We start from the raw sequence: 13,286 nt of genomic DNA on the forward strand, positions 1-13,286 counted from the left end.
TATTCAAAATCTTCAGAGTTTGTAAGCATTAACTGTAACGTTACCAACATTTTTACCAACATTTTTAAAAGTAAAAGCACAACATATTTCTTAATATTAGCTACTGCATGTGGCATTTTACAGCTAAAATGTTGAAGTTTAGCTGTTTTAACTACTGTTTAACTACTAAGTTAATCATTAAAAATGTAGCAACCTGAATATCACTTCCTAACATCATCTCTAGCAAGTAACTCTCTTTCTCTTCTCATGTCCCATACTTACTTGCCCTGGATCTGCCTGTGGAACCAGCTCATCTTTATATCCCTCATTATCACTGGTGGCATGTTGCTGCATAGTCTGGCTCACTTCTTCACTGCTGCTAATATTTAACTGCAAGGTGCTGCTGGCTGTGCTGCTAAATATTTAAGTTAGTTTGCGACATTTAGCGGCTTCAGTATCTAAATTCCGCATTTTTTTTTTTCTCTCTTCTTCTCAGCCCCACCCTTTTCTTTCCGTTGTTTACCCGCGGCCGCGTTATGCATATTGTTTGTTTGTTTCTATGCTTCTATCTAACGTCTTTGCTTCTCCTTACTTGGCGGCCACGGCCAGTGCAGCTGGCATCCAACTTAAAGGTGCATTGCTGCCACCTACAGTACTGGAGTGTGAAACAGATTAGTGGGGGAAAAAAACAAGTCAAGTGATGACTGCGTGAGTGGCGGGTGGTGGGCGGCCCGCCGGCCGTCCTGGAGTACCGGCCGTTCTGTGATTCTCCAGATCACACAGATGGCCAGTCCGCCCCTGGGCTGTGGCCCTCCAGGAGCTGAGTTTGACAGACAGATCAAACTACAACACTCAAAGGTCAAGATTTGCAGTTCATGCTCTATTTCCTGCTGTAATGTAATTAATTCCTTTAATTAATCCATTTGTAAAAGTTCTATTAAATGGGCATTTGTCTCTAGCCTATAATTGTAACAATTACTACTGGAGGCAAGTTGAAGTGAGAACCCAAGTGCAACTTTAATTCAAAAACATGATCAAACATAAAACAAAGGCATGACGAGGCATGGAACTCTTATCACATACTGTAAACCTTCTATCTTGCTTCCGTTACAAATTTGCAGGGACCAATCACAAACTGGCTTATCCACCTGGGGCGCTATTGGCGGGTTTAATCCAAACCAATTCCTTTTAACCTCTTGACGATGCTCAATGGCTTCTTTAGTTTAGCAAACAAATCACTCAATTGGGTGTAAACACCTCTCACTTCCATGTTTTTTTTATTTTTTTTATTTTTTGCACAACCTGCAAAAATCGCTCGATGCCATTGCTGCTTCTGCAAACCGCTGATCAATGCTACAAACCAACGCGTTTGTTGACGCTTTTCCTGCCTGGAGTTTTCGCAGCAAAGTACATCGCCTGGATCGTTGGTCTGATTGGTTGAAGGACTATCCAATTGCGTACAGTCATTTGAACTATGCCCGTTGATCACGCCTCTTGTGCAGTGAAAATACAGAGCAGACTCCCCAGACTAATGTTCAGTCTTAAAATATTGAGCTTGGTCTGGTGATAGCCAGACTAACACAGATTAATTACAAGACAAGGAACACCTTCAAGTGAACAACGATCAGACGATTAACCAATGACAAGACACATGGCAGGATCACATGACAAACAGCGAATCACATGACAAGACACAGAAACATGACAATGACAAGAACAAGAAACAAAACCCAAAACGTGACAATAATAAACCATGGAGACTATATTTGTAATAGCCTAATAACAATGTACAATGTAATACAAGTCCCTGTTTTTGGATGTAGGTTTGACAATATCATTGTATTGGTTATAGTCAGCAGTTAAAAAGCAACAGTCTTTTGTTATCGGTACCACTTTACATTAAGGTATCATTAATGTTTCAATAAAATTATAGCAATAGCCTACATTGGTAAAAGTATTTATTCATCTTTGTTAACAGTTGATAAAAAATACAAATGTTAATTATTTCATGTTAGCTCAGGTCCATATTAACAGATACAAGTTTTGATTTAATTACTATATTAGTAAATGTTGAAATTAACATTAAATAAGATTTAACGGTACTATACGGTTATCCGGACCACACGTGACCACACGTAAATAATTTATCCGGGTTATCCGGACCACACGTGTAAACCGACTTTACGTGTGGTCACGTGTGGTCTGGATAACCGTATAGTTCCGATTTAAAATTAAAGGGATACTCCACTTTTTTGGGAAATAGGCTCATTTTACAACTCCCCCAGAGTTAAACAGTTGAGTTTTACCGTTTTCGAATCCATTCAGCCGAACTCCGGGTCTGGCGGTACCACATTTAGCATAGCTTAGCATAGATCATTGAATCGGACAAGACCATTAGCATCTCTCTCAAAAAAATGACCTCAAATAAAACTCAACTGTTTAACTCTGGGGGAGTTGTAAAATGAGCTTATTTCCAAAAAAAGTGGAGTATCCTTTTAAATAACATTAATTAACATTTTCATAGTTATTTTATGTTAACTAATGCAATGAATAAAGTGGTCTTATTGTAAATTGTACCTTTTTATCATGAATGAATTTCTAGACATTTTTATTGTGGCCTAATATGAAATAATGTTTCAACCCAACTTTGGGTCAAATATGGACAAACCCAGCCGTTGGGTTACATTTTTAAATTACATTTTTAACCCATTGTTTGGGTTTGTCCATGTTTGACCCACAATTGGGTTAAAACAACCCAGCTTTTTTTAGAGTGTGGTAATACAAACATTTTCCAAGAAAAGTTTAAGATAATAGTATGTGAAAAAAGGTATAATAAATAATATCACATATGTCTGCAGATTAGTTGACATTTTGTCAATAACAAAAGGTTTCATGTGAAATAATTCATTGGATTTAGAATATATGTCCATTACAGGTTTCTACAAAATCTCATGTAAAATGTGTGTGTTTTTTTTTTTTAAATACAGTTTGTCTTTTTATTGGGACATGTCATTATGGTTTAGGATGTGTGGTTAATTGATTACATTTTTTTTATGTACTGTAAGCAACCAACCCGAGAAAACATGTCAGTCTTTGTAACTGATTGGTTTGACCATCTGTCAACCACTGGAGAGACTTGTCTGGGTTACAGAGAGAATAAGGATGACTGTGAACAGAAGTTGTAAGGATGACACTTTTGTAGATGCAGCACTGAAAATGAAGTATGTCTTCTCCGTCACGCTGTTTGCTGAAGAATAATAATCATAAAGAAATAGCAATGTTGACTTTAAAACAGAAACTCATGATTTGATCAACATACTGCACGTGTCATGCTATTTGTGACATACATTTTGTTTGTCCATGCTGTCCAGAAAATTGTTTTAAAGGGGTCATATAATGCCATTTTTGTACAAGCTAATATGATTCTTTAGGGTCTAAATTAAAAGTTTGTAATATACTTTAATTAAAAATTCTCATTAGTATTGTAAGAAAACACTCATTTTACCTGGTCAAAAACAGCTCTGTTTTCAGCACGCCGTTTAAGTGCATGTGTCTTTAAATGATAATGAGCTTTGCTCACCCCGCCCCTCTGTTCTGTGCGTACACCGTTTGTAATAATAACACAATAACCATAACGCGTTGTTCATTATAAACGTGGGATTATGAATTATATTGAGAACGTCATACATAGAAAACATGCCGTAATACCCTGAGTGTAAACCTTAGCCGCATTCATAGTGAAGCGTGCTAGCGATTTGCAAAGATTAATATAAAGATTAATATAAAGGTTAATAAAACGTTACACTCACTTCAGTTATTCTGGAGGTGCAGCAGGAACACGAATAGTTGGTACCGATCCTTTTTTCAGGAGCAGCTTCTTAGCAAAACCAGCTTTATACTGACCCTCGTTTGTAAAGCAGTCTGGTGTGTGAAATGATTCGCGCAAACATGAAAGCATTGACGTTGATCGTGGGGAATATTCCCTACGAAAACAAAACTCAGCCACTGCGTCTTCAGTGGTTCGGATTTGGGAACATCAAAATGACTGATGTGTTCCTTATTACACCCAAGAACAGAACACCACAATCGCTTAGACGCCATTCTGCTCCAGCGTATCTACAATGGCTTGCTCAGGGCGGGTCTGTGTTGAAACGCTGCTGTCAATCAACAATCGTGGGAGGGGCGTTCGACCGTGTGACGTCACAAGGTCGAACGGCTTGATTTGAGACAGGGGAAAACATAAGGAGATTTAAAAAAAAAACACTGGATGGATTTCTATCATTTTATGATGGTTGTGTACAGGCACTGCCAACACACATTTCAGTAAAATCAACTTGTAAAAGTGCATGTACCATTATATGACCCCTTTAAGAAATTTGATTTGATGTGCAATGCTCTGTTTAAATATTATGATTATGGGTGAGCCCTTCTTAACAACTAGTCTTTACATTTTTGTTTTGTCAATATCTACGGTTTTACCTGTTACAGTTGCCTCTGAGATAGCTTTCACAAGAGCGTTCTCGATAAGACAGGTGTAGATGTCATCCACTTTTACTTGGTTTTCGAGGACACTGGTAACTCGCATGATTCCAGCATTGTTGTTGGTGAAATTGGTGCTGCTGCTTAAAAGCTGCCCACTCTGACTCATCCAGCTAACCTCTGGTTTGGGAAACCATTTATGAGCCTCAGCAAATAGAGAGCCATTTGCACTTAAAGTAAATGTGGGAGCTGTGAAAGCTGCAAAGAAATTGATATGAGCAGATCAGATATACATGTACGCTAAATGTATGTATAAATACAAAATAAATATATAAATACTTATTTGCAGCTGTATCATACAAATAAATAGTTAAAAAATCATACATTGTGTTTTCTGGATTTTTTTTTTTGATTATGTCTCTCACAGTGGACATGCACCTACGATGACAATTTCAGACCCCTCTATGATTTCTAAGTGGGAGAACTTGCAAAATAGCAGGGTACGTGTTCAAATACTTATTTTCCTCACTGTATATATCATTTGATGTACAGTGTAAAGACTTTTGAAGTATGTTTTACAAGAAAATACTATAAGTCTTTCTACTTCAAAATTTCATTTTTAATTTAATGTTACTTGCCATTTCTTTGTGATTAATTGTGAAATTTACTAGCAATTTCCAGTGCATTCAAATATAGTCAGATTGATTCAGTAATTTTAAATAATAATTTTGTTAATCTCTGAGCACACAACAGTTTTGTTCCTATGAATCAGTTTAGAACAAATAATTTAAGTGGCGCGATTCTGAAGTGTACATTCGATGGAAACTTTACTATCCCATGAGACCACCGGAGAGGATTTATGAATGACAGTGTAGCGACGTAACTAGTGGTAGGTCATGATAATGACAACATGGCGGATGTAGTACGTCCAGATTACATATACATACTTTTGAGCGGTCGTAAAGTAATTACTTATTCAAAATAAATACCTACTCAAGAAAGTATACGATTTCGGATGCAGCCAGACACTAGTTTGAATTTCAGTGAATCAGGGTTTTTAACAAATCATATGAGAGAATGATTCAGTGACTCGCTCATAAAGAGACTCTAGTGTTGTCACCTTGTGGATCTATAAAGCATGAAGAAATAAGATGTGGGTTTAAACTAGGGCTGGGTATCGATTCAGATGTTACAGTTCGATTACAGATGATTCAGTTGATTCGCAAGCTCTCAATTCGATTCGATTTCGATTCGATTTTCGATTCTAATTTCGATTCAACTCAATGAATATATATATTTAATACAAATCCTATATTTATAAAAAACATAAGTTTACAAGTGGTTAATTAATAAAAAGAAATTAAGAGCTACAAACCTGTATAATAAACTTTTTATTTTAGCTACACTTGGATACATTAAAACAGAATCATATTTACCTGTGTCCTTCCTGTCTAAAAGGTAGGACATATGTAGAAATTGAATAAAGTTATCAAACAGTCTGCACTGCATTAATTATAAATGATATATAGACTAATCCTTATTAAAGTTACAAAAGTTCTTTAGTCAAGAGCAGTAAGTGTTTTTCTCTGTTCCCTTTGTCCTTTGAATAACTTTAACGACAGAGATAATTAGTGGCTACTGTACTGTCCCTTTAAGACCAGCCCCTGCTGATCTCACACGCGTCTCATTCTCTCACGAGTCAACTCTTCACGTTCATCATAAGACTGCTCTTATGTTATGAAGATACTCGACAAAAAGACAATTTGGCATAATTGTGTGTGTTATTAGTTAAAGCACGATTAATGCGATTAAAACGTCAAGATTTTTTGCGTCATATAATTGCGTATAGGCTTGACATCGCGATTGCGATATGATCATGCAGCACTAGTTGATGTTATTTTATGATTAAGATAAAACAAACATAAAATCTCACAGCATTAGCTATAAAATGGAGTTTGCAAGCCTATGAACAGTGGAGCAAAACTAATACTGGCTTTTGGGTAATAGATAAATAAATATGAAAAAAAAAATCGATTCGTGGCGTTTGAGAATCGATTTTGAATCGACCACATTTTAAAAAACGATTAATCGAAAAATCGATTTTTTTTGCCCAGCCTTAGTTTAAACATTGTTTTACTTTGAAATAAATGAATAAAGAATGTATTTACCAGCCACTCTAAGATTAACGCTGGTAGTCCCTGAGACTTTTGGCGCATTGACAGTGACGCGATACACACCCTCATCCTCCATCTTCACATTTCTCAGCAGAAGGGAAGCGTTGCCAGTTGATATAGCATCTGAGAACAGTTGAGCCCTGTTTTTGAACTGATTGTTCTGCCTCTGGAGCTGGGCTGCTTTGTTTTTGTATTCATAGACCACACCACTGACAGCATCTTTTAGCCAAGTAATTGACACATCACTCAATTGCTCATTGCCACTGTTGCTAAGAAACCTGCAATCCAGGACCACATCCTGCTCAATATTCCCCACAGTAGAGGGACTGCTGCTTTCAACGGTACCTTGGGACACTTGAAAATCAAACATACACACGGACGTTTAGTTTATACATCAAAAGCCAAATGCACTACTAAAAGTTGTGCAAACTGTTAGAGTAAAATGAACGTTTTTCTAACCTGAAAATGCAATAGCCAAAATGAAAATGATGAGTCCTGAAATGGCAACTATCAGAACAATCATACTGCAAAAGACATACATTTGATGAAAAACATTCAGTATTGACTCATTGTAATATAATCTTCAACCTGAAATTGTTTGAAAAAGTAGGTTTTTTTTTCTTCAATTCTTCTACCTTGCAAAGATTATTTGTCCAATTGAAGCCATTCTGGTAATCTGTTCCTACTTTCAAGCAGAATCTTTGATGAACCGATGTTCCACTCTGTTCATCATCTCTGTCGATGGCATAATAAATCAACGGGCTAGACGAGCACTTTCTAATCCCCCAGACTAGTTTCAAACTGTACTTCCACTGAAGGAGATCAGCATCTCCTCCCTCTGTCAATATTACCTCTGAGAGGAGTGTCCTGACACACTTAACATACATCTTGACAAGAGTAAGTGTGCTCATGAGACGAAATACAAACAGTTGCAAATGGTCAGAAGTCAGACTGGCTAAACCAGGGGTGTCCAAAAATCTGTCCAGGCCCACTGTCCTGCAGAGTTTAGCTTCAACTTGCCTCAACACACCTGCCTGGAAGTTTCTATGCTTGATTAAAAGTATCATCCTTTAGCTTCCTTGAGCCACCTCATAGACAATATTGTTTCATTTAATGACTCAGATATAAGAGTCAAAGTCACACAATTGCAAGAGCACATAGAGCAAGAGCCAGAAATGCGATTTAAACTTAGCGAGACCGATAGCAGTAAACTGTACAATGTCCCAGAAACCCCACTGACGACCCTGGTTAGTTCTGTGTGCACATTCAGTTCTGTTTCATTGAGCTCTGTAAATAACCATGAACCGTAATTGGAGTATATTAGCTTACAATAATCAGATTTTACAGTTTACTTACTGCATGGTCCACTACAGAATGAACAATAAATCACAATCCTGATATATTTTGAATTTCAAAACTCTGAGAAAAAAGTTATAAACTTGCAATCGAAAGAAAAAAGTGTGAATTTTGAGATATAAACCTCATAAAACTAGCTTTTTTATGATTTTGTGAAATCATACACTAACTGAAAAACACTGTAATGCTGGCACAGTGCTGGGTGAAACCAGTATCACTTAGAGTACCAACACCGAACATCACATGTGTAAAGAAAGAGAGTGTATATGCAGTGATGGGAATAACGGCGTTATAAATAAACGGCGTTACTAACGGCGTTATTTTTTCCAGTAACGAGTAATCAAACTAATTACTGTTTCCTCAGTTACAACGCCGTTACCGTTACTGTCAATAAAAATGCGGCGTTACTATTGAACTCACTGAAGCGGTTTTCATCCGAGTAGGCTCTCTCTCAGCCATATGAGCTGCAAAGTTTTTCCTCTGGTGTGTGTGTGTTTATGAGGCGCCGGACTGGACAAAAGCGAAGCGAATGCCGCGAGCGCGGTCGACAGAGCGCGAGAGAGACCGAGTGTGTCCGAGAACGCGCTCGACAGTGCGCGAGAGAGACCGAGTGTGTCCGAGAACGCGCTCGGCAGTGCGCGAGAGAGACCGAGTGTGTCCGAGCAACGAGCATAAATACTTTATTTATAAGTAAATTACACATTTCAGCATTAGAATAATCTCTGTAGCATATTGGTATCATATGCAATGTTTTAATTAGTTTATATAGCCAAACATAAACTCCAAAATAACCTGCAGGGAACGTTCATAGGCTATTTGTTTGACCGGTTGTGAACACGTGCGGCAAACACGACTAGAATTTGGCTAAAATAAATAACCTCTGATGATGACGTTCTCTGTAGGTTATAAAAATAAACCCACAAAAGATTATATTTTATTATTATTATTTATGTTGGTAGCCTACATTGTTCAGTATTATATTGAGAGCACTTTTTGTTAAACTTAATATTGTGAGGAAGAAAATACTTCAAGTAGGCTATACAGAATGTCTACCAGTTGTAAAGGTGTGTGAGTTTTATAATTTTAATTATATGCACTAGTGTATGTCTATGCAGGCTATTTGTTGTTCCATATAGTAATTTTTTTTATTTAAGTTAATAGGTGTCTCTCACATTGTCCCACAGCAACATTAAAATAGTGTAGATTAGTGTACAATGTTTTATAATAATAAGATGTTCTATTTAGTGTCCATTTAATTCATTTAACATTTCATATTGGGGGTATCCAAGAAATTTCTTATATGTAAACTTTTTATTTTATTTTAAAGTAACGCAATAGTTACTTTCCCTGGTAATTAGTTACTTTTGTAATGATGTAATTCAGTTACTAACGCAGTTACTTTTTGTGAGAAGTAACTAGTAACTATAACTAATTACTTTTTTAAAGTAACTTACCCAACACTGTGTATATGTGGAAAAAACATATTTTGCAATTGCGGTATTGCAACAGACATCAGGTGACGCTTTACTGTTTTACTTCACTTTTCTCAAAAAATTTACAGAGAAGCCTGAAACTAGTGGCTGGCTCTCATATGTGACTGGTATTATCAAGAGTTCAGGTTATTATGATGAAGTCAGTACTGATGTGAAGGTATAACAAATACAAAATGAAAGTGGAGATTGTGTATACTGTATAGTGGAGCCATGATATTCTGTTATGTATAAAGAACCATGAAATTAATTATATAAAATAGCATGAGATCCGGATTTTACTGTTTTTTTATTTTATTTTATTTGGGCAACTAAAAAAGTTCACAGTTGAACGAGTTGCATAATCAACATATCATGAGCTGTAGATGAAATCCCTCAAGCCCTCATATTGAAACCTTAACACGCTGCATTTTTTTAAAATAACCCACATTCACACATCTAAATACCACTTTCAAACTTCCAAAGGGGAACATATATTGATTTTGTGGTAAAAGCAGACTGTTCAAAAATGTCATGAGAAAGTAATGTAGTAGTGCAGACATCTTGACTGGCATATATAGGTGCCTGAAGGACTCCGTCAAGACTTGAGGAGAGAGGAAACAGCTACAGTACTTGTCTTGAACCTCTGTGTCGGAGCTTCAGCTGATCAACCATGCCGCATCTTTTCTCTGATATTCCAGACAAACTGCGTGTGATGCTGTCAGAGGCTGCGAATCTATTTCTAGTTATTGTTATGATTTACATTTTTCAGTACATCTTTAATTCTCAGTTTTCATGCTCCTGCACAGAAGAGTTTCATGTTATTGTGGTCATTTACATTTTGCTCATTCCTATAATATTGTTTTTTATTTTAAAACTAATTAAACAACCCAGGACAAAAGTTTGTGGGGCCTGTTGCTGCGGTTTATTTACTCAAATCTTCCAGCTTTTTGGAATCGGTCTGTTCTGGGTGGGATTCATCCTTTTGGACGGAGACTTGTATCTCTGTCTGTTAACCAAACCTAATGACACACAGCGTGAACTTCCATGCAAGAAGAATCTCACTCTTCAAGAAATGAGCATTATTACAATCCACAAAAACTGGTCACAGGTAAGTAGGCTACTCTAATTAGAACAATTCAATTGTATTTAGTCAACTTGTATTTAGGAGTTGCATTTAGGAGTTAGATTTCTTCTGAATGTGGGTGTGATTTAATTAATTAAGTTGGCTTTGGAACTGATATTGTATTTAAGCTTATTATTCTTCTTCTTAGCCAAAATTTCTCCACGCTACTCCTCCTAAACTGTTCAAGCTACAACCACTAAACTCAGACTAAACCTTCAAACTGTTCTGACTCGAGTTGCTTGCTCTTTTCAGACTGATCAGACTAACGGTTCAAATTGAGCCAAGACTATTTAAACTTCAACTGTATAGACCTTATGCACCAGAGAAACAAGGGCGCCGCCATCTTTGGAAAATTGTCTTTTAACTTCCGTTTTGCGGTCGCGACTCGCTCTGTATATTTATATGGCATTTCTGTCCAGGAGTAATTAGCTTATTAAGTGGATTTACTTAATGTAAAGTTAACGAAAGTTATCATGAGGACTGTAATGTTTAAAGCAGATGACTTAACAAATGTAAATCGACCGGGAAGATTTTAAAACGAGCCGTTCATTAATAAACACGCAAAACGCTGTGAAAATACAGACCGGAAGTCAAAAGACAATGAGCGCAGCGCTGAAAAGGGGCGGAGCTACATAAGGTCATAAGGTCTTATAGACTATTCAAATTTTGGCAGTTGGAGAGGTTCATTAGACCCCATGAGCTGCCATTCTATGTACGTTACTATTTCTAATTTATTGAGACTCATTTAAGCTTTCTTTCTTTCTTGCTTTCTTCCTAACTAATCTATCTATCTATCTATCTATCTATCTATCTATCTATCTATCTATCTATCTATCTATCTATCTATCTATCTATCTATCTATCTAGTTAGGGAAAGTTAGGAATTTGCCAATCTGCAAAAAAATTTCTTACCAATAGCTTTTTTTACCATGTGTTCCTATAGGTGTCTAGTAACTCCTCCCAATTTATCCACGGCCAAATCCTCGGGGAAACGCCTGGAGAGGCAATCAAAGTTGGGTTGCCCAGACGGCCTGGGTAAAAATAATGATTTTTTTTTTATATTACATTTTGAGATGTCTAACTAGGGGTTTTTAGGGGTACCGAATATATCCCAGCCATTAGTTTTGAGTAAAAATGACTCCAAGTTCATACAAAAACCACATAAAAATGGTTTTATTGAACAATTACAAAACAAAACTTACTAAATCGGTTTAAGGCCAGACACTACAGGTGAATAGAGTCAAATTTTTAACTAGCAGATATCACCATGAAACTTTCCCAATTGATTACCTATATTAAGATGAGAAAAAAATGTATTACAAGTTTTCTGTAATTTAATTTTTAAATATGCAAATTAGGCAATATCTAATTAAATATGCGCTAATTTGCATTTCTTTAAAAAAAAATCTGAGTATTGGATAAAGCCAGGTTAAAAATTATTTTTTCATTGTGTTCACATATTAGATGGGAAAAAAAATACTGAGGGATTTATGGATATCTACTTTTGTTATCCTATAAATCAGAATATACTGTCAATAGCCTTAAAAAAATGATTTTGCCATGTTTTTTGGAATAAAATGTTATATAAATCAGGCTAGGAATAATATATTTACAAATCCCTCTGTATATGTCTTACAAATCCCTCTGTATATTGCGTTTCCCTGAGGATTTGGCCGTGGATAAATTGGGAGGTGTTACTAGACACATATAGGAACACATGGTAAAAAAAGCTATTGGTAAGAATTTTTTTTGCAGATTGGCAACAAAAAAATCCTAACTTTCCCTAACTAATCTTATATTTCTTTCTTTCTTTCTAACTCTAACTAAAATTCAAATTTTGACAGTTGGAGAGGCTCATCAGACTTCATCAGCTGCCATTCTATCTAATATTTCTAATCTATCTATCTCATAACAACCATCCAGAACAATGATTTGATAATTTGATCGTTTTTCATGTGACGGCAACAAAATATTTTTAATTGTTATAAAAGGATCGAGAAAGACAAAATCAAGTAATAATGTAATACTTCAAACTACTTTAAACTTCTCGTCCAAACTTTTCCAAGCCAACTTAAAGTCTGTCTCGACGAACTTTTGTTATACAGTAAGAAAAGAAAAAAAGAGTAGAAAAACAGAAAAGGTAGGCTACTGGCAATTTCCTGCCAGGACATCCGTTAAGTTTACAGACATTTCTTTTAATCTTTAAACATGCAATGCATAATTAAAAAAATGGGTATAACCTGTGAAAATACGGAAAATTCCTTAATATTAGCACAGTTACATTGTGCCCATATTTTTCAGAGTTTTTTTAGAGTCTATTATATCAAGATGATTGATTGGGAGAATGAACTCAGTTGATTTTCAAAATGTGGGTTCATTTCTAATGACAACAAAAAGCTATTAAAATTCCCCACCATTATTGCCCAGGAAAATAGATACAGTAAATGTAATCTCTTTGTTGAGATGTTGTCACAGTGGAACCTGCCACAAATGTATGAGTTAAGCACAATAGGAAGCAAAACAACTGATTAAACAGCTGGTTTTGATAAAACTTGACCCATGATATTTAAGAACACTGTCAGGTGTTCCGAAAACACAGTCGAACATTTTGGTTAAAATCATCCTTCAGTTGATTTAATTGTTCATTATGGTTTTTATTATTCTCTCTTGTGCAGTTGTATGGTTACATCAGCATAGCTGTTG

General features: G+C 36.0%; 1 protein-coding gene across 1 annotated transcript; it reads right to left on the reverse strand.

Annotated features, from left to right (window-relative positions):
* Positions 1-2,958: 2,958 nt before the first annotated feature.
* vtcn1 (V-set domain containing T cell activation inhibitor 1) lies at positions 2,959-7,446 on the reverse strand. Its single transcript, XM_084422240.1, has 5 exons — positions 7,268-7,446; positions 7,092-7,156; positions 6,627-6,986; positions 4,459-4,716; positions 2,959-3,226 (listed from the first exon to the last, which is right to left on the reverse strand). The coding sequence occupies exons 1-5, from the start codon at positions 7,297-7,299 to the stop codon at positions 3,099-3,101; spliced, it is 843 nt and encodes a 280-aa protein (XP_084278366.1). The 5' UTR covers positions 7,300-7,446; the 3' UTR covers positions 2,959-3,098.
* Between the last annotated feature and the right edge of the window lie 5,840 nt (positions 7,447-13,286).

Source organism: Rutilus rutilus (genome assembly GCF_951802725.1).
Source record: "Rutilus rutilus genome assembly, chromosome: 10".
NCBI classification, from domain to species: domain Eukaryota; kingdom Metazoa; phylum Chordata; class Actinopteri; order Cypriniformes; family Leuciscidae; genus Rutilus; species Rutilus rutilus.